General features: G+C 34.7%; 1 protein-coding gene across 1 annotated transcript; it reads right to left on the bottom strand.

The window, feature by feature from the left end:
- Positions 1 to 5472: 5472 nt before the first annotated feature.
- Positions 5473 to 22993, bottom strand: LOC132553663 (VWFA and cache domain-containing protein 1-like). Its single transcript, XM_060217923.1, has 21 exons — positions 22940 to 22993; positions 22291 to 22511; positions 20836 to 20998; positions 20087 to 20300; positions 19285 to 19413; positions 18306 to 18376; positions 17063 to 17195; positions 15851 to 16131; positions 15361 to 15477; positions 14159 to 14324; positions 13295 to 13434; positions 12549 to 12721; positions 11828 to 11938; positions 10705 to 10827; positions 9926 to 10040; positions 8777 to 8872; positions 8396 to 8518; positions 8106 to 8215; positions 7549 to 7668; positions 7130 to 7248; positions 5473 to 5963 (listed from the first exon to the last, which is right to left on the bottom strand). Exons 1-21 carry the CDS (start codon positions 22991 to 22993, stop codon positions 5473 to 5475), a joined length of 3270 nt encoding a protein of 1089 aa, XP_060073906.1.
- Positions 22994 to 23309: the final 316 nt, after the last annotated feature.

Raw genomic sequence — 23309 nt, 5'->3', positions numbered from 1 at the left:
CCTCTTTTTATGACAAGGATATACACAAAAAAATATGATCCTAGTTTTAATGCAATGATTATGACAAAAACTTTTAACAAAGGGAAATAACCCTGTACTAAGGGGTCGTGGGCCCTGACTTCGCTACACTGCACATTGCTTTTGTATGACTGATGTACAGGTCACGTTTCAAAAATCCTAATTTTAATGCATGTTGGAAATTTCAACAGGGCAATTACGATGTGATTAAAAGGTCGTTGCAATAACCATGGTACAACGCATATTATCTTTGTATGGTCATTTTTTTACAAGACGTTTCATTATCCTTATTTAAATGCATGCAACGTTATGCTCAGGACATGATATTTTAAACAAAGGACAATAACTATATAATATTGAGAGGTCAAGAGCCCTGACTTTGATACAATACACATCTCTTTAGGATGATCAAAGTTTCCGCGAAGGTTCATGGTCATTGCTTGAGTTTCGCTCCGGACTCTAATTGAGGGGTCAAGGGCCCTACATTTGGTATTCTGCAAATTGTCTGAGTATGATCAATGTATCCACTAAGTTTCATTATCTTTATTCAAATACAAACAATTAGAATTTTTTTTAACAAAGGGCTTTAACTCTGTAATTAAGGGTTTGCAGGCCCTGAATTTGCGCCACTGCACATCGTCTTTGTGTGATCAATAGTGTATCCGAATGCAACCAAAGTTATATTCAGGAAACGACATTTTAGCAAAGGTCAATAACTCTGTAATCAAAGTTCCGAGAACTCCTAGTACAGTGCACATCCCATGAGTATGACCAATGTATACACCAAGTTTCATGATATTTGCTTGTCTATGGGCAAAGTTATGCTGTAGGCAAGAAAGGACAGACGGATGAACGGATGGATGGACAAGGCGGCGACTATATGCTCTGAGAGCTTGAAATATATTTCAGATGATTTCAAATATTGGACTTTTTGTTCGATTTGCAGTTATTAGCCTATTCATTTATATTAACTCAGTGTCATTTTGCAACATATTAATACGAGATTATTTGTCGAAAAAAGAGACTGCTCCCAAAATAACAAAGAATGCATGTAATTCACGGAAATATTAAGGATAGTTCTTATTCAACATCATTTGTCGAAGAAACAGAGGAGCAAAGTTTTTTTTTTTTTTTTTTTTGTCAGAATCTTAACAATATGTTGATATTTGTTGTGGCGCATGTGCATTTCATTATATTTTGGGGAATCTTTCTAATAACACTTGACAAAATAAAACAATGATGAGAAAGCATATTTTAATGGTTTTCCTCATGTTTAAAGGGTATGAAATGAGTACAAAGCTTAAACTGTAGGATTTCAATCACTTTGGAAAATATCATTCTATTCACAACGACTTGTTAAAAAAGAGAATACAAAATATGAGCAAAACTTGTTACTAAGGCAACGATGACAAAATAATATTGTTTAAACATACACCTCATTCATGGTGCTGTGTTCGCTGCATACGTTTATCCTTAAAGGAATGTTGATTAAATAAATTGTACATAAACATATTTACATACAAAATAACCTATATATATGTGTGTGTGTGTATAAATACAATAACGTTATACTTCATTTTGAACATCAACTAAACACACTAAGCGATTAAATCCGAAAAACAAAAACAAAAAAAGAAGCAAACAAATTGGAATTATAGCAGTATAATTAATTATTTACAAGATTTTTAAAATATCCTGCCATCACATATCTCTCTGACATAAAGTAAAGGAAAAGAACAATACATGTGCACGTTTTGGTATACGTTATATACCTACACGTGAACATAATCCAGCACTGTATTCCTGAGATCTGTAATGTATTTTGATTCATTGTTACAAGACGATGTCATCAGAATGACGTCATCATTCTATAAATGTTAGTCACACCGTTTGTTGTGTTTCAGGGCGATCGCTTTGCACACTAATGAGAACCCTAGTGCCTAATATTTCTACACCAATTGGTTCGTGGAGATAAAATGCATAGATGTCCTTTTGTAATAAATCAGGTTGTTTTTACCTTCAATATTTCTTGTGCTCCGAAAAGCAAATCGTCACCAAAAATAAATTTTGAAAGACCAAATGTATAAAGGCAAGTTTCCGAGAATGTTAGACAAAATCATGATAAATATAGAAATAACATAATTATCATTATTAATCAATATAAGTTAAGGCAAGTTTCCGAGAATGTTAGACAAAAACATGATAATCAATATTTATAAATGTAAATTAAATCCTGTTTGAAATTATCAAATGGTTATCGACTACGATAATCGAATATCATCGTATAACATACACGTTTCACTACTAAGTGTTATAAGATCAATGTAAAAGTAACATTAATATCATTTCTAGTAAGTCACAATTAATATTAGTATACAGTAATAATACTATCAACAATGACTGAAGAAACCAACATCAGAAAACAGTAAATAGACATTAATAATGATCTGCAGAAAACACATACAGTAAACATACCACTGATGATGATTGACAGTAAACAGTAAACATACCACTGATGATGATTGACAGTAAACATATCACTGATGATGATTGACAGTAAACATACCACTGATGATGATTGACAGTAAACATACCACTAATGATGATTGACAGTAAACAGTAAACATACCACTAATGATGATTGACAGTAAACAGTAAACATACCACTAATGATGATTGACAGTAAACAGTAAACATACCACTGATGATGATGGACAGTAAACATACCACTAATGATGATTGACAGTAAACATATCACTGATGATGATTGACAGTAAACATACCACTAATAATGATTGACAGTAAACAGTAAACATACCACTGATGATGATTGACAGTAAACAGTAAACATACCACTGATGATGATTGACAGTAAACATACCACTAATGATGATTGACAGTAAACATACCACTAATGATGATTGACAGTAAACATACCACTAATGATGATTGACAGTAAACATATCACTGATGATGATTGACAGTAAACAGTAAACATACCACTAATGATGATTGACAGTAAGCATACCACTGATGATGATTGACAGTAAACATACCACTGATGATGATTGACAGTAAACAGTAAACATATCACTGATGATGATTGACAGTAAACATACCACTGATGATGATTGACAGTAAACAGTAAACATATCACTGATGATGATTGACAGTAAACATATCACTGATGATGATTGACAGTAAACAGTAAACATACCACTAATGATGGTTGACAGTAAGCATACCACTGATGATGATTGACAGTAAACATACCACTGATGATGATTGACAGTAAACATACCACTAATGATGATTGACAGTAAACATACCACTGATGATGATTGACAGTAAACAGTAAACATACCACTGATGATGATTGACAGTAAACAGTAAACATACCACTAATGATGATTGACAGTAAACATACCACTAATGATGATTGACAGTAAACATATCACTGATGATGATTGACAGTAAACAGTAAACATATCACTGATGATGATTGACAGTAAACATACCACTGATGATGATTGACAGTAAACATACCACTGATGATGATTGACAGTAAACAGTAAACATACCACTGATGATGATTGACAGTAAACAGTAAACATACCACTGATGATGATTGACAGTAAACATACCACTAATGATGATTGACAGTAAACATACCACTGATGATAATTGACAGTAAACAGTAAACATACCACTGATGATGATTGACAGTAAACATACCACTAATGATGATTGACAGTAAACATACCACTGATGATGATTGACAGTAAACAGTAAACATACCACTGATGATGATTGACAGTAAACATACCACTAATGATGATTGACAGTAAACATACCACTGATGATAATTGACAGTAAACAGTAAACATACCACTGATGATGATTGACAGTAAACATATACCACTGATGATGATTGACAGTAAACATATCACTGATGATGATTGACAGTAAACATACCACTGATGATGATTGACAGTAAACATACCACTGATGATGATTGACAGTAAACATACCACTGATGATGATTGACAGTAAACATACCACTGATGATGATTGACAGTAAACATATCACTGATGATGATTGACAGTAAACATATCACTGATGATGATTGACAGTAAACATACCACTGATGATGATTGACAGTAAACATACCACTGATGATGATTGACAGTAAACAGTAAACATACCACTGATGATGATTGACAGTAAACAGTAAACATACCACTAATGATGATTGACAGTAAACAGTAAACATATCACTGATGATGATTGACAGTAAACATACCACTGATGATGATTGACAGTAAACATACCACTGATGATGATTGACAGTAAACAGTAAACATACCACTGATGATGATTGACAGTAAACAGTAAACATACCACTGATGATGATTGACAGTAAACATACCACTGATGATGATTGACAGTAAACATATCACTGATGATGATTGACAGTAAACATACCACTGATGATGATTGACAGTAAACATACCACTGATGATGATTGACAGTAAACAGTAAACATACCACTGATGATGATTGACAGTAAACAGTAAACATACCACTGATGATGATTGACAGTAAACATACCACTGATGATGATTGACAGTATATTTACCACTAATGATTATTGACAGTAAACGTATTTGAATGATATCGGCTTTATGTTGAAAATATAAATGAAGTAAACATTCATATTGAACCAAGGTAAATCAATGGTATATGATAGTAAAAAGTTAGAAAGTAAACAAGTTAACATTCATATTAAAACAAAGTTTAGGAATGCATCGATTCGACATTGAAGAGGACAAGCTGGAATGACATTGTTCAGACTTATTTGCTATAGATGTTTTTTTTATTAACGTTGATCCCAGTGGCATAACGTTTTTTACCCTCGAAACATAGTTCAATCGAAACTCTTGTGAAGTATGGAGTAAGATCAACCTTGTAATATCACCAAGAACAATGTACATTGTAACATCACCAAGAACGTCGTACCTTGTAATATCACCAATGTACCTTGTAATATCACCAAGAACGTCGTACCTTGTAATATCACCAAGAACAATGTACCATGTAATATCACCAATGTACCTTGTAATATCACCAATGTACCTTGTAATATCACCAATGTACCTTGTAATATCACCAAGAGCAATGTACCTTGTAACATCACCAAGAACAATGTACCTTGTAACATCACCAAGAACAATGTACCTTGTAATATCACCAAGAGCAATGTACCTTGTAATATCACCAAGAACAATGTACCTTGTAATATCACCAAGAACAATGTACCTTGTAATATCATTAATGTACCTTGTAATATCACCAAGTTCTGACTTTATAATCACATTCAATGTCTGTTAATGTAAAGCAATGGCTATTTGATAGAATGTTTTGATCAAGGTCTCTGGTAGATTAATAGACCTTTACAATTTTGGATCGCTCGGGATTGCGTTTAGAGGCATATGGCCGTGGCTCGCTGTTTGAGGTGTACCGCTTGAACCTGATGAACTGGACGATCCAGGCATTGTATTATACTTATTGGGATTCGCATTGTGATGCATTGGCGTCAAATTCGGTCCACCGCCATGATTTTGAGCGACCCCAAACGGTACATTCATTCCAGCGTATTGCTGATTTACGACCCCTCCTTCCGTGGAAGCATCTCGCACAGATGGAAGGGCTGTTAAGTAATCATCTGCAGGGTTGTCTTTGCGACGACCTATATGACGACGATACGACATGCCGATAATGACAATTAAAAGAATAACTACAAGTGATCCTAAGATCGCCCCCACCACTACTGTTACACTAACGTCTCCACTGCCAGACGGTGAAGCAACAGTCGTCTCTTGGGTCCCTGGAGAACTGGTCACGGGAGTAGTTGGTGGCAAAATCAGGTCGGGACACACATTACCTGCAGACATAAGATTTTGTGAGACAGATATATATTGTATCTTGTTTAATGAACTGGACATTTGATATTGATATTTGATATATAAACCCTAGCAGAACCCATGATAAATGAAAGCAGCCAATATGAAAATAATAAACAAATTGCTAAAGAAAGGAAAGCTGAAGATCCTGACTTAAATTTACAAGAGATGTCCTTACTTTGGTTCATATAAATCGAGGTTCATTTTTGGATGGGCTGTTGTGGACAGAGAGGAGCACGCAACAATAGTTAAGGTGTTACTACTAACCATAGACGCAATATGAGCACAAGGAAGAACAATATATTGAAGGTCAAACTTAAGATCTTTCTTTATTATAAGAAATCTGGCAAAAGTTGATCATTATGTTTTCCAGATCGGAAATGACCATTTATAACTAGCCTGTAATTTGACACGGACCTAAAGTGACGAACTGCATCCATGTCGTTCACGCCAGGTGCGCTCAGAGGAGTGACATGTAATGGAACGAAACTATTGCGACAAGCTATCATAAGAATAATAAGAGCTTGTCCGTTGGAATACAATCTTTCTTGTTGGAGCTAAGATCACAGAACATTTGAAAAGGGATACCGTTCTGTTATAAACATTCTTGTTTTTAATTCATAGCTGAGTAAAATGTGTCCGTTCTTCTCCCAGCAGCCACATTAAGACGGTATCAACTGAAGATGGATCAACACATTATTTATCTCTATATACTAGATTGCACAGGTTCTGTCCTATAAAAGCAGACTGGCAGATGTCGTGTCTACTGGTTTCATAGGTTTTTCCTAGCAAGACAAGTTTTCATGGACATTTACTCTACAACTTGTTGGTCTCGTGTGAAAAACAGTCAGCAAAATCCACAGCCTAATTTCCAGTAGGTGCATGAACTAATCATATCATAGTAACTGTTTTATATCTAGTTAGGTGTTATAAATATAGCAGTATCAAACAATTCAACAAAAACTAAGTATATGTTTATTTACATACATGTGGGCTAGCTTCAACTGTCATCGGCATAAATTTATCACGTGGGATAGCCGCTTCTTCGATGTTTTTCGTGAATATAGCAAATGTGAAAATCAGCATACATTTGCACAATTCAAAATTATGACAATCAATTTATGAATATTTTAAGTGCTATACTCACTTTTTCCACCAAGGACTGTTCCGAAATCACATGTATCTATCCCCCTGCAGCATGGGTTTGCCAACGGAGCATTTTCGTCACGGACACACCAACTACATCCGGGTACCGAGTAACAAGTACTACAAGATCGGGAAAAAACACTTACTGTGTGCATGTTTCAGGGTACACAAAACCAGATCAGTCTGCCGTCATGTAGCGCTCTTTCCTTTCAAGCTATTTAAATATTTCAATGTTGTGTATTTGACACACGCAAGTAGTGATAATAACATTCAGGTCACCATTGATATCCTAAATACATTTTCTCTTGTAAATGTCCCTGTTTTAATTAACAGGAAAAGAGGAACCCTAATTATGAACGCTCTCAAAACACTAAATCAATGTACATGTTATAAGATTGAAAAAAACAATTCAATACAAACGAGTCACGTGTCCTGTTGAAGCATATTGGGTTATAACAGTCCTCGAGTCCAGACAGGTCGTCAGGCTTTGCGGTCGATGTAATATCGGGTGTCTTGGCAATACATGTCAAGCTGGCTCCACTGAAGAAATAAATGAATGTCAATTGAATGACATGTATGTGAGTCTCATTGATCGTCTATAAACCGGGCATAGGAAGTTACTTTAGATGGCAAACCACTGACATACGCGGTTAGCACATAAGAACACAAACTGTTGCACGGACGTTTTACATATTATTTTGTCTACAGAGACAGAATTTACGTGGTCACAACTCCATAAAAGACAGGTTATTTGTATGTACGATGTCTTAAAGGCGATCAAATGATATTCTATTCAGCTATAACTTGCAAATGTTTTGATAATCAATAATATAAAAGTAAATTTGTAGATAACTTGATGCTTATTATTTCTAAAAGAACAAGTTATCTAGTTATATTTATTGATTTCTACTGACATTTCTATTTGTGTTTAAGAATTAAGCTGTAATTGATAGACAGCGCTATCTGAAGAAACATACGTTTTACTGTTTATATTCAAACACGTGTCAAAGGCGATAGGTGTATGGCAGATACATTCACAGAACGTGCCCGAACACTTCTTTCTGGTCGGTGATACCATTGGTATGTCCTTTAACAAAAAACGTAAAACTTCACGGTTTTGTAAGAAAAATCACTTTTTCTAGTACTTCAGCTCTTCCAATGTTTTGCTACTAAACTAAGTTCAAGAACCTTACATTTTGTAAGATAATTATGACATTCACTTTTACTTGAATATAATTCATGGATACCGTGATAAAGTGAACGTTACCGTGCAACACTGTACGGATACATCTGCAACTGGTTTCCTAATCAAGAACACGTTCGTATTTTTCACATTCCATAACTCATAACCGGACCCAATGATGTGCACATCGCCATCATTCAACTGTATCTAACAGAAAAAGAGAAAAAACGCAACATGTCAATATCGTCATCAGTCAAACAAAAATTAGGGCAAAGTACGAACAAAAGACAGGAGCATACGACAAGTTAAGCTTCATATCGCAAGATATAAATTATTTCTCAATGAAATCACTATAGCGACCATAAAACTTCCCTACTGCATTCATCAACCTGAGGAGGACAGATACTGTAATGAATTAAATCAACGAGTAATGCATTAAGACGACACTAAAATTAGAAAACATACCCTGTATGTGAACTGTAACTTGTGATTGTCGAAATCCGCACAGCTTTGTTTACTCATTACCGACTTGCTAATTAAATCTCTAGCGATGTCACTTTCCTGAAATTAAAGACAAAAGAACTTTCAAATGAATGCAACCAAAATGCTCAAGTAATTGTAAATTAAAAGAGAAAAGACCAATCATCAAGGCCAGCAACGTTAAAGAGTTATTACTGAACACGAAACTTCATTATGAAATGTCGTACAATTATATTATAGCATGTTTTAGCTTATGGACTATATGTATTCGAATAGATAGTGTAGTGAAAACTATGGGAGTTATCTCCCTTGGATGGAACAGCCTTGACATGAAAGCACTATCTCGACTTCAAACTGCTTACGAATACGGACGTGATTCTCTAAACGTGAGTAAATTTCACTGTGCCTCTTATTAGTTAGGAGCTGGAAGCAACCTTAGAGGGTTCAGGATGTATCACACACTGAAATTCTGTACATTTTGGTGCCACAACTCGGCGAACCTTAGCACAAAGCATGTTAAAATAAATACTCATTTAGACATGTTTTTATTTAGCTGTTTCATTTACATATGATCATGAAATATCAAAATGCAATTGTGAAAACACATCTGGTATAAACGTCTGTTCGCTGCTGAGTTTTATGGCACGATGAATTCCACTCAATATCCTTAAACTATAAGGTACGATTTTTCCATTTTAGCTGTTTATATGTCATATTACAAGCACAAACACATAACTTTTTCTTTAACTCTTTAATTACTTTGTTTATCAGTCCAAGTAATACAAGCCACTGTGACGTCAGAATCAACATATGTTAGGCGACATATTGAAAAGACATAAATGACTTCAAGCTTTTCGTAAATCTAAAATTCATTCACTAAAACATACTGTAAAAGCTTCCCTATCAGAAATGTCAGATGATAATCAAATCTTTTGTATTGTTGAATTACTTTTGATGTTTATTTTTAAGACAGATTATTTGAATTAACAATAACACATAGCAAAACAGGAGAAGCTGTCAATGGCATTGGAGTATGATTTCTTTTATTTATTTAGAAAACTAAACAGCACGCGGGTCAGACAATACTGCAAAAAATATCTGATAGTGAAAGTTTAAAGTAAAAACACAACATACCTTCTGTACGATATGAATATTCTCCACTGCCTTTTCTCTTTCCGTTTCTTTAAGATTTGGATCCACGAAATCGGGATGAATGATAATGAAACCCGAATTGTCAACCAGCATACATCTACATAAAATAGATTTAATGGAGTGAATTTACAACCTGGATATGTATACGTTAATTTTCCACAACAACGTTGGATTACAATAAAAATTTCTTTTCGTTGGATCAAAATCTCGTCGTTATACTGAAAGCGTGATACAAAAGGGCAAACTTCTCGCTGTTGTAATAACATGGATTGTTTGCATTTTACTCCAGTAATTATAATTTTCAATTTCTATTTTCAGATTAATTACACCCAATAGCGCTATTATAACTCCTCTATAACTCCAGTGTTTACAGTATTCTTTCTTGAAGGTATTTCATTCTGGTCCTTTTCAGAAAATAAGTGCACAACTTTGGTGGTACTTGATAAGGTTTTTTTTTTTCAAAAAGCAATATTTCATTTTGGTGACCGATATCATTGCTGTATCCCAAAATTACAGCGCAAGACTGCTAATCATTGGTCAGCATCGCAGATATAGTTATGTCCTTTGGTCCTTGTAGTGAGGTTCATAGGGGAAACTGCATGTACGTGAGTATGTGATGAAACATGTTTTCTTTAAATCTCCAAACGAAATTTTATAATTTAATGTGGTATGTTAAGTAATTAAGCGAATCTATGAGCATAAATTGATTTGCTTGTGCAATTCAAAACAACAATGAAAGAAAGCTGATAGTGTCCACTCACATTTGACCGTTACTACATTCCGGATACGTCTCGGCTAACATTCGATACAAATAAGATAACCCGATGTCACTACCGATAACTCCTTCAACGTCATCCAGTTCTGTGTGTGGCGACCCATCTTGTCTGTAATATAACATTGTATGTGGTTTTCGCATCCTAATATATCAGTCAGGTTTAAGTGAGGATGTAGAAGAGCACAATACAGAGAAAAGGAGCGAATTGTGTAATCAAAGTAATACATTAAAGATTACTGTTTAGTCTCTTAACCTAGAACGTCCCACTATATCCTGTTTAAGGTTCTCTTTTTATCCCTAGACCTACCACACAGTAAATTTAATACATATCAAGTGCGCACCCCTCTTTTTTAATGAACAGCTACATTTATGTCCTCATACTTCCTACGATAATAAAACTTTCAAATCTGTACTTAATTATCCCCATCTGATACCTTCCATTAATCAATTTCCATCGTCCGAATGTTTTACTGTAAGAGATGCGATTCGTATGTGCCTGAGACTTGAGATGTCAGTAAAATACCACAATCAAATGACCACAAAGGTAGCCCATTCGGGTTGACATCTTCTCTTTACTTGTATCATGTGAAAAAGGTTATGTGAAGTATGAACAATTTTTAAAATCTTTATCATATACCCAGTCTTTAGAATAAGATTTTGGTCACTCTTTTTATAAATAATAATCAATATGCCATTGTTTTGATAAAATTAATTACATAATTGACTGATTACATATATGCAATATCACTAAGCAGAGCTCTGAGTGACAGAGGGCTCCAAAATTTCTATTGCCAAATTATAATGAGGTAGAGTTGAACATCATCAATTTTGAATGCGTATGCTTTTTTTTTATTATTTTTTATGCAAAATCCAATGTCATAACGCGAATATGTGTTTCCATTTCAAAGTAAAAAAAACCATGGAAGGGATTGTATAACCTGTTTAAAAACCTATTTATTTTACCAATTTTCATCATTCAGATAATGTAGAGATAAAAGAATGTTGTAAAATAATATGTAATAATATATATAATAACATAATAATATATATGATATGTGTCTCATAGTACCATGCATAGTATACCAATGTGAAAAGTTAATAATTCCTACCTGCCAGTGTAAATTGAGCGACATAAAGTCACAACCAATCCTGCACCCCAAGCGTCGAGGTAAGGTGTTGTCATAATCAGAGTACCTCTCTGAGATTTAGTCCGCCTCCACCTGCGATAGAAAAATAGGAATCTGTGTTTAAAAGATCAAGAACGTACCAACACAGGAACAAAATCAAATTTATTGCATTTAGGGCAAAAAAGGACCGAATGAAAAATTTACACGGAGACTCCTGAATAAGTACAAGGGGAATATGACCAGGTGTGCTCAAAGAGAAGGCGGCTTCTGCTTCATCGACGACACCGACGGTGTAAATCAAGGTCAATTCAAGTAAGTAATGTCACGTTCTCAACTGAGGTAAACAGCAACAACGGAAATCCCCATTAAGTGATTATGGTCGTTTTACATGGAATTGTCGGATCACAATACGTTGCACGACGTACGTTGATGTTTAGTCAAATCTAGGTGTGTAAAAGGGAAAAACTTTTTTTCGTTGCCTTCTTTTTAAAATATTCATCTTATAACTCAATAGAGTATTTTAATGTAATCAAATGCATGTTAAATGTGTCACAGAGCATAACACTCGCGGAGCCCAAATATGAACATTTTAAGAGCTAGAAAAACCCAATGACATTGTATAACGGACAGGTCTGATTCTTGTAATGAAAATTTCCGGTTTGTTTTGTTTGTGTTACGTAACACTGATCAAACTCAATCTTACCAAGGTCTGAGTTGATGATCATACTGATGAGGTAACTGAATTCCAGGGAAAACACGAATGAAACCATCATTTGTTCCGTAATATCTCCAAATGAAGATCAATGCTAACTCAGATTTGGCTTTCCATATTTCCTCCGCTTTAACAGATACAATAACGGAGTTGATGACCTCAGACTGTGGATCAGAAAAGAATGTAAATGAGTTTAAACTGTTTATGTCCTAATTTCGAGTGTAGATTGATACCGTTTATTTTCACCATAATCGGTTACATCAAACAGAACCAGCTAATGATATTCACAAACTGATTTCATAAAAACTCAAACACAAAAGTCAAATGAATACAAAACCGGGAACAAAACTCCCAAAGTTAACAAGTAGGGTATCAAATCCATTAGCCACGAAGGTCAGTCGAATTGAAATAATTGTTTAATTTTGGTAAAAGATACTGTATCAAATAGACTCTCAATATCTCAACATACGTTTATACGATATCCGACAGTTATAGGTTATCAGAAAATTTATAAACATGAAAACGATTGAAAAATAGGTACGGTCAATGTGCCATGGTAGAAATGCCTCGTTTTGGTTTTCAATAGTGACCGATTATTCACCCATTTTAAAGTTAATTTAATGTCATTTGCTGCAAACTGCAGCATAATAATTCCTGAAATACAACTAGCTAAAGATATGTTTATTCATCCCATGATAATATTGCATCATTATCAGTAATAAACGCCAATCAATTACCGTAAAACCCGGATTAGCCGTGGAGCTGTCTCCGTTGAAAAACTTGGTATATCTGTCTACGGTGTTTGTATTTTCTTCTTCATATAGATATTTACTGATATCCAAAAAGGCATCGGCGTTAAACTGAACGATCGAGTGTTCTAAAACAGAACAAAGCATATTCTTAGGTGTTTCATGTACATTGTATCTTTCACGGTTTCGCTATCACTAATTGATCAATTTGAAGTTATTTCATTAATTCATGTAACGTTTTAAAAGTAAGTCATTCAAGCAGTTATGTATTTTGCAACACCTTTTTTGTTTTTCTTTTTCTTTCATGAGAAATACCAATACAAATTTTGAGGTTCAAGGTTAAATTTGTCTAGAATACTCGCACGGTATTGTAAATTGACAGCTTACCGTTATCTATTTGATGCTCAACAACTAGCAGATTTCAATAAGGAACAAATTCAAGAAACTGACTTGTCTCCAATACATGAAACCTTTGACTCAAGAATACTTCTACTGAATTGTGATTCTTGCTTAATTGTGGAATTCGAAGTATGCTAGGGTTGTTTTAGTTAGAGTTATGAATGATGCATTTCATATTTCTTCAAACAAAAGGGCAATTTATTAAACAACATAAAAGATATTTAATACAAAAGAAGTCAATAAAAAGTTAAATATAGCATAGTATAGAAACAACTTCATTGAACATAAATCTGTTATGTGTTATACTCTACCCAAGCATGGAGCTCAAAGGATTTTCAGCACAAAACAGTTGTGCTTTATGATTAAAGACATTATGTAAAGCAGATAATCAACTTGATATTCATTCGGCAGCTGCTAATTAAAAATTGGTTGATTGTTTATAAAATACAATACCGGTAGTTGCAAATCTTTTGAAATTCTTGCAGCTCCGCAGATGATCATCATAGATGTCCCGACGATGGTAAACAAATTTCCCCGGTTCCCTAATCTGGGTCGGCAGTGTAGCGATCGTAGCGTCTTCGCCAACAACTACACAAATAGAATAATCACTGTTCGGGATCTGAAATATGTATATACACTTATATGTCAACACATTTATACAAAAATCACAGCTTTATATAGCAGTTTTACACCTATCGTTAACATCTTCCATCTATCTTCAGTGTAAAAGCATATCGAAAAAAAACTCTTGTAGGTGATATTTGACTCCAGGTTTTCGATCAGTCAGTAATAAAAGATTGCTTTTTGCAAACATTTGATTTTATACTTGAAATTCAATCAGTAAAACCAAAATAATGCAAATTTCATCAACCCATTAAGTTTGAAATTATAATATATTTTTTGCACGTTTCATGACGTTTAAAGTCTCATTTCTAATTACATTAATTCATCAAAGACATTGTTGCTGGACATGCAAACACTACTATGTATATAGCCTTTCGCAACCAACTATTTCCCCTTACTGTCAATATTGTGTTATCTGTGCTCTACAATTTGTTACCAGGACATTGAGTCTGGTCACTCCACATAGCCGGAACAACGAGATCGAACTAGTCATAATGGTACTTTGAAAGAAAGCAGAGTCGTCCTAACCTGGTCCTATATCTTCACAAGTTCAAAATCGTGGATTTAACATTTAATTCATATTCTTACATACTTCAATATTTTTTTGCAATATGAATTCATTTTCATCTGCACACATCGATCGTTAAGTGTATCTTAGTTTTAGCTCTGTCAACATATTTTGGTTATAGGTTGGTTGCTTAGATTCATACACCTTATTACAGACTGCAGACAACCGCAACCGACCAACGCCCGGTAGATATTTCGATGAGAGTTTATACGTACATGCACGCAAAAAAAGTATATCAATGAGTAAATAATTGCCTTACCAGGGTAGTTTGCCGAAACCATTCCGAAACAATAAGTTAAAGTGTCTTACTAATCATTGCCACTTCACTTGTCATTATGTTGACACAATGCATATGGTTTCATTCGATGTCATTAGTATGACTAATCACACCAGAACTACAAAGTAACACATTCAAGATTAAATGAAAAAGTAAACGTTTCTGTTTCCTATATCAGGTATTTACCGGTGCATAATGATATGTAGACTTGACGGTTCGTGTGAGGATTCCCTCCATTAATACCACACCTCTAGCCATTGTTCTCGTTGACGACAACACATCCTGTTTCCCCGTTTCCCTCCTACAAACAAGATTTTGAGAATATTGATATATTCAAGCTGTCCAATTAAACAATTAAACACAGCCTTTTATTTGAATTTTTTTCTTACTGGAGCAAATAATACATTTATGTGATATTTAATAGATATCAAATCATGCAGATGAAATACATTGCCTTTTATAGTACACTATACAAGCTTCATTGAATATAGTTATATTTAGTTTAGGAAGAATCAAATAAGAACGAAAATCTCGTTTAGGATTAATAATCAGACATCTCTTTTTGTACAAAAACATTATAACAGTGAGACAATTTAACTTATTAAGACTACGTGAACCGAACCTATGAGTATGGATACGAGGCATTATCACAAATCGCAAATAAGATCGCTTTCCTTTTCATTGCGTCTATTATAGCTTTTGCTCCGTTAGCCCGCTCTAGATATGAAATATCTAGGAGTGTATAGCTTGTTCGTACAGATCTGGAGAGTCGTAACAGAGGGTGCTTTAGAGTACGCCCTTTGTGGTCAATGATAAAGACGTATGATGAATCTCCTTCGTTAAATACGGTTGCGGCTTCGAACAAATCGCTGAGTTTGACATCAGCACAAGCTACTCCCAGTAGGACTGAGGGTTCGACTTTATCATAAACTGGCAGACAAACGGATATCAACAGACCTTTAAAGTAAAAAAAAAGTCAAATTATTTTTCATTCATTGTATTTACAATCTACAATTTTTTGAGTGAGTGATAGTGACCGTGAAAAATAGCCGAGCTGTATGATCGACTTCATGATCGCTAGATCGCTTCTGTTGGCACTTCTATACCATTACAACATATTCTAAAGTTTGGGTGATGGTTCTAGCTTTATAAGTTTAATCAAAACAGTATAATATTTAAAAAAAAAAAAAAACAATTAGGTGTAGGCGGTAACAAGACGGCAATTAGCGCTAAATGTTATAATCGCAGGGACAGTTCAGACGGTCCTGACATCAAAACATGACAGAATTTCCATTTTACCGGGTTCGATTTAAAGGACTCGCACGAAGAAATTCGTCAGTCACAAAAGAAAACGGAAGGCGAAATATAGATATGACTTACCGATGTTAGAAAATATATGTATGAATGAATGGATCAGAAGGAACAGACACTGTGGCTGACGACTTACCGATGTTAGAAAATATATGAATGAATGGATCAGAAGGAACAGACACAGTGGCTCACGACTTACCGATGTTAGAAAATATATGAATGAATGGATCAGAGACAACAGGCCCTGTGGCTGACGACTTACCGATGTTAGAAAATATATGAATGAATGGATCAGAAGGAACAGACACTGTGGATGACCACTTACCGATGTTAGAAAATATATGAATGAATGGATCAGAAGGAACAGACACAGTGGCTCACGACTTACCGATATTAGAAAATATATGATTGAATGGATCAGAAGGAACAGACACAGTGGCTGACGACTTACCGATGTTAGAAAATATATGTATGAATGGATAAGAGAAAACAGGCCCTGTGGCTGACGACTTACCGATGTTAGAAAATATATGAATGAATGGATCAGAAGGATCAGACACAGTGGCTGACGACTTACCGATGCTAGAAAATGTATCAATGAATGGATCAGAAAGGACAATATCTGTGGCTGACGATTTAAAAAAGCTGTAATAGCTTCCCATTTTTGAACGGACTGATTCTGCAACTGCAATTATTTCGAAAAATCCAACCTGAAATCAGAAAAAATAGACAAGATTAAAAAGTGTTATCTATGGGATATATAATATATATGTTGATTCAATTGGATCCCAAATGACATGAATACGAATGCAATCCTCTTTCATTACAATTCAATCAGACTGACGTATGTTAATAAATCGTTTCTTGAAATACTAGATTAGTCCACCTTCCAATGTATATTTTGACATTTCTTCCAATTTTTAATTTCCTTGGTTGCCTCATATGTGTGACAAAATAAAGTCACCACTGCGATTCAACAAAGGACGAAACAGCTGTTTGATACCGTTATATTCATGCACGTCATTGTCTATATCTAATTCTAAATCTGCATTGAAATGTGCTACGTCATGGTTTTACTTGTGTGTCTTTTGTAGAATCTATTCAAAAAGCATTTAGAAAACCAATTACTTTGTTCACATCGTAAGAACAACAGCGAATTCAATTTAATTACCATATCATTTTAGAAAAAACGTAGGCGCCACTCAGGCTTAATTGATGATAACAATATAGTGCCAACAACAAATGGCTATATGGTCACGTCAAATTGCATACAAAATAACAGTCTTTATATCAGTTTTACATATTTACAATCAGTAATTGTAAAACTTACACTCATCCAAAAGCCCTTTCACCATGCCTAAATATTGATAAAAACATACAGTACGGTTGGAAAGCTTCATTTAGAGACCATGAAAGAGTAAATATTACTTGACGTTTTGTAGATTATTCTATGATATCAGGCAATTGTTTTATACGTCTGTATTACAGGTTATCATTGTCCTTTCCCCTTTTTCACCCTACATTTCTTACTGTTTCCTTTGGCAATTTTTCAGTTTTGGTATTAAATGAAGCCTACACAAGGATTAAGAAGTTTTATCCAACTGATTATCCCTGCTTGATGCTCCCAACTGTTAATAAGAGAAGACAAGATTGGCCTATTATTGGGACAGTAAAATAGACCGAAAGGTGTCTGACATGTCATTTCATTGGCACAGCGCTTTATAATAGACCCTGGCATGGATTGACCCAATTTTAAGATTCGAATACATATAGGTGTTTTAAAGATATCAAAACATGTCAGTTTAAACAGATTAACTTACTTTCGCTGTCTCATTGTTTCTCGTCTGTAAAGACATGTCTCGAAGCAAATCTTTAGCGTCGTCAGCTATATCTAAATTGAACAACAGAAAATTGAACAAGATAAGAGTATCGCACATTTACATATGTTCAAGTTCTCGTCCATCGTCAATTATTCATTCTCAATGGATGCTGATACAGGCAATAAAATCTTAATTCGGCCAAGTCTCAGATACGGTAACAATTAATCACACTGCTGATGTAAAAACTTAGAAATATTACATCACAATAAAAGATGATAATATTAAACAAACTGAGAACAAATATCTCTTTTTGATAAATTACAAAGGGGTTTAGCATGCCATTGTCACCTGTTGCTGTTTTATAACAAATACAAATGTGCCTTAAAGTAGGCACATCACGTACTTTTGTCAGCGAGTCATTCATACGAAACCATCTATTTTTTCTCTTTTTTTCCAAATATACATACATATTAGACAGGATAAAAACCCATACATCACCATATCCACACTCAGATATATTAATACGTCATCATTTCCTTTATTATCATCATCAATGTAACATCCACATCCACATTCTTGTACACTTACTCATAAACCCATACATCAGAGTCAAAAGACGAAAGAAAGAATTATTTACTCAAACGTGATTATAACACGCCTTCCTCGTAGCATTACAATTCGCTTTCCTCGTAGCATTGTCGTTTATTTAAATACTCAAATATTAAATCTGGTGTATCCTGAGAAATACGGGAAATTTAAATACATTTATAAAGGACGCAACATTTGTTTCTAGATGCGGACCTAGATGTCCATAATACGTTACAGGTAAAATTCCAGCCGCAAAATTCCTCTCGCTGCACTATTTTAAGAACCGTTATGACTCGGAAATTATCGTCAACATTTTGCTTCATGAAAAGTACCATCATAATCGATTTGTTTCCTAATTAGTATGTACGATACTTAAGATAATGTTACATACCATTTCCTATACCGTAAACCATGATGTAGATTTGGTTTCCGAGCTTGGCATTCTCGTCACGGATCACATCGAGAGGATGCTTGTCGGTTAAGAAGTCGGCTCCATCAGACAGCACTAGAATTACTTTATCTGTTAGAAAAGAAATCCAAATAAAAGTTATTGGTTTGTTTCAAATTTGAAAATTGTGAATTCACTTAATCTGATGAGGCACAAAATAATAGCGTATTCAAAACTCGTGATTTTAATTTTACATATTTACTAAACACGGGTCAATAATAGCTTTACAAAGAGGCCGTTATGAGTTGGGAGAATTATTTGTACCTGACGGTAATGTTTTTTCTGTTTACTTGATGTTCTTAAATTATTAGGTATATACGAAAAAAATTACGGGTTTTTTTATTGAATTATGGAGCTAGTTATCTCCCCTTCTAGATTTTGAATTTTCCGGAGATCGCTTTGGATTTTTTTCACCTCCTAGGTTTCACACTTTAGACCCTTAGCATCACTGAGGAATCCTAGAAGGACGAAACAGCTGTATGATGTTGTTTAATTCATGGGGTTTTATGATGTATTTTACACTGAAGTGTTATTAAAAGGTCCTATTTTCAATTGTGTGTCTTTTCTACGTTCTTCAGGCATGTATATTCGCACTTCTGTGTTCTTGACTAATAAACACATTTCACACCTCGCTCCACTAAAAGAAAATCCTGTGTTTCAAATGAACTGATCTGAAATGCTTAAAAGGGAAAATTAAGTATGGAGTATGCTATTACTGCAGCGATTGCTTTTTTAAAACTCTTACATCGTTTTTCATCTCCTGTTGGCATTGATGAATTTCCGAAATAGTGGAAGGCCGCTTCTAGGCCCACTGTTACGTCAGACTCGCTATTGACATCCAAGTGACCTATAAATGATGATAAGAATCTTTCGTTCTCGGGTGTATACTGTGAGAGCTGATTCTCATAACAGCCGGAAGTTGGTTTAGGTGTCTCCGGGTTGAAAGACACAACTGCCATCTGAAAATGCGAGACATTTCGAATCAAAGTTATAATTAGAATGCACTGTTAAGATTGGAACATAAAGAGCTTAGTACAAGGAGATATTTTTGTTTAATTTTACAATGTCTATTGTTATCATATGATACATAACATACAAAAAGTCCCCAAAAAACATATTATGTACACATAATGTAAATGTAGAATATACGTAACATAAACTGCTGTTCCATGCTAAGGTTTCTAACCTAATAAATTACACTCAAAAATTTAATTTTCTATGTAAAATCTTCCATTCCTGAACAATAAAACAGTCAATGTGACCCATTTTGAGTCCACCCATATGCCCCTGAGTGTCAGCCGAGGTGAGTATGTGCATCTCATCAAACTGTTAGCATGTACTAATATGTCCAACCAAGATTGAACTTTGAACTATTTCGTAAAGAAAATAAACAAATTATACTAAAAAATGCAAGTATCCCCCCCCCACACGTGAGTTTTATAACTGTCACTTCCGATTTTATATTACAGATATATCACCACTATGAATGCCTACCCTGTCGTTAGGATTCAGTGTCTGAAGGGCTATTGTGGCCACCTCCTTGGCTAGCTTGAGACGGGTACGGTCAGTGTTATCTGGAGTATGCATTGAGGTAGATGTGTCTACCAACACGACAACATCTTTCGCTATAGGTGTAGCTGCAGCGGCATAGTACGGCCTTAAATTAAACAACAACTACATTCATACAACAATTACACAGTGATATTATTTACAAATATGTAGTTTTATTACGTTTATTGCGTTTGAATCCACCCACACATCAATATTTGAAAATTCATATACAGTACTTACGGACAACACTATACAATAACGACATTCTTAACATCTTACTCCAAAAGCTCTACTTCAAGGAAGAAACGAGAAATCAAATATGTACATGTGCGAAACAAAGCAGAACATGTTTCATGCACGATAGTATGCCTGGTGTTTCTGTTGGTGTTTACCTTGTTCTACCTGATAATATGACATTACAGATAATGATTAACATGGCGGGTCCGTCGGTGTTTACCTTGTTCTACCTGATAATATGACATTACAGATAATGATTAACACGGCGGGTCCGTCGGTGTTTACCTTGTTCTACCTGATAACGTGGCATTACAGATAATGATTAACATGGCGGGTCCGTCGGTGTTTACCTTGTTCTACCTGATAACTTGGCATTACAGATAATGATTAACACGGCGGGTCCGTCGGTGTTTACCTTGTTCTACCTGATAACTTGGCATTACAGATAATGATTAACATGGCGGGTCCGTCGGTGTTTACCTTGTTCTACCTGATAACTTGGCATTACAGATAATGATTAACATGGCGGGTCCTTGTTCTACCTGATAACTTGGCATTACAGATAATGATTAACATGGCGGGTCCGTCGGTGTTTACCTTGTTCTACCTGATAACTTGGCATTACAGATAATAATTAACATGGCGGGTCCCGTCGGTGATTCAGAAGACGCTCATTCTTCTAGAACACTTAGTCTTATTATCTTATGTCGAAAATTTCCATGTATTTTCTTCTTCTTTTTTCAAATTGAGTTTAGACATATATATTCTATTGGCATTTCGGTATTTTCTTTTCTATTTTTAACTGAAACATCGATACTTCTGTGTAGAAATAATATCTAGTAAACAGTTATTATCTTGTACAGGGACAATGCTTGCCGACGACACTTATTTTCAATGATTTCGTAGGTACTTTTCATCAACGAATTCAAATGTATGAAAAAATCAGCTATTGAGCATTTTAAATTAATGAATTTGTAGTATAAACATACTTTTGTAATTCTATTTATCCATATCAAGAACTTAAGTCGTCTAGATGTATTATTTAAGTTTGGGGAAAAAAAACATGGATTTCGAGCACCACGACATTACGTGTTTTTACAGACATTTAGTATCCGAACACATTTATCCCACAATTCCAATAAATACATCAATAACACTTACCGAAATCGGGGATCGAAGGAATTACATAATGTAGGTATGGGGGACACTTTAGCTTGTGGATAGAGAACGGAAGTGCCGTCTTCACCCCCGAAGTACTGCCACAAAAGCCTTGGATTTGCATTAAAATTGTCACGCATCGTTTGCACAACGGCATCATTCGCAAACTTTTTCGTCTGTGGAGATTTTGGTGATACCGTCCAACAACCACCGGAAAAAGAAACCTGAAAGCAGACAAATGTATTCTATGGAGATTTAAGAAAATTAAGAATTTAAGGCAGAGGGGGATATGAGAAATAGCTCAAATCGGAGTTACATTACCGGATCATAATCATTGACCAAGTCAAGTCATAATACAAGCCGTCGTTTCCACTGTAAGTTATAGAAACATTAAAAAGAAAAAAACATTGACATTTGTTTGAAAATAATAATTAACTTGACATTTAATTGAACATCGTCAGAGTTGCATTTCTGGCAATCCTTTTCTTTCGTTTTCATATTAAACTTTTTATTCGAGGCAGTATTACCATTGGAAAGAAAAATATACGTTAACTTCACATTTGCTTGAATTCTTTTCTCTTTCATTTTCATATTGAATACATTTTACCTTAGCCTTTATTTAGCATTCGACAGAAAAATACATCAACTTTACATTTGCTTGAAATTTGAGGTTGGGTGTACCAGATACGTTGCAACAGTTGGCCATGTCTAGTGGCCGGGATGTTGTGAAGAACCCGTAGTTATCTTCCACTGATATCTTAAGATCTGTGGCAGCTTCCTTCAGATAATTAAACTTTTCACCAATCTCTATTGAAAGCTGAAACAAAAATACCAAGTAAACACATGACAGTTTTAAAGTATTTTTTTCAGGATACGTGACACTCCTCGGCTCCATCAACAAAATGTACCAATATAGTATCAGAATCTCACGTGTATGTTTTTCTTCTCCTCTTTACTGTGTACATCATATGATTCCCAGGGAAGGTTGACCGAGCGAATATCAAGCTAGAGATAAGTGAGTT

Source organism: Ylistrum balloti, unplaced genomic scaffold (genome assembly GCF_031769215.1).
Source record: "Ylistrum balloti isolate Yb309-2 unplaced genomic scaffold, AGI_CSIRO_Ybal_v1 Utg370344, whole genome shotgun sequence".
Taxonomy (NCBI): Eukaryota; Metazoa; Mollusca; class Bivalvia; order Pectinida; family Pectinidae; genus Ylistrum; species Ylistrum balloti.
Note: the sequence above shows the minus strand (reverse complement) of the source record. Positions and strands in the feature narration are given on the sequence as shown.

Excerpts from the sequence above, each read along its gene's own strand:
- LOC132553663 (XM_060217923.1), bottom strand. The coding sequence starts at position 22,993 with ATGGCCAACTGTTGCAACGTATCTGGTACACCCAACCTCAAATTTCAA. Across the intron at positions 17,196-18,305 it reads GAAACAATGAGACAGCGAAA|GTTGGATTTTTCGAAATAAT; the intron begins GTAAGTTAATCT and ends TTCTGATTTCAG. Across the intron at positions 14,325-15,360 it reads CTACATATCATTATGCACCG|ATCCCGAACAGTGATTATTC; the intron begins GTAAATACCTGA and ends TACATATTTCAG.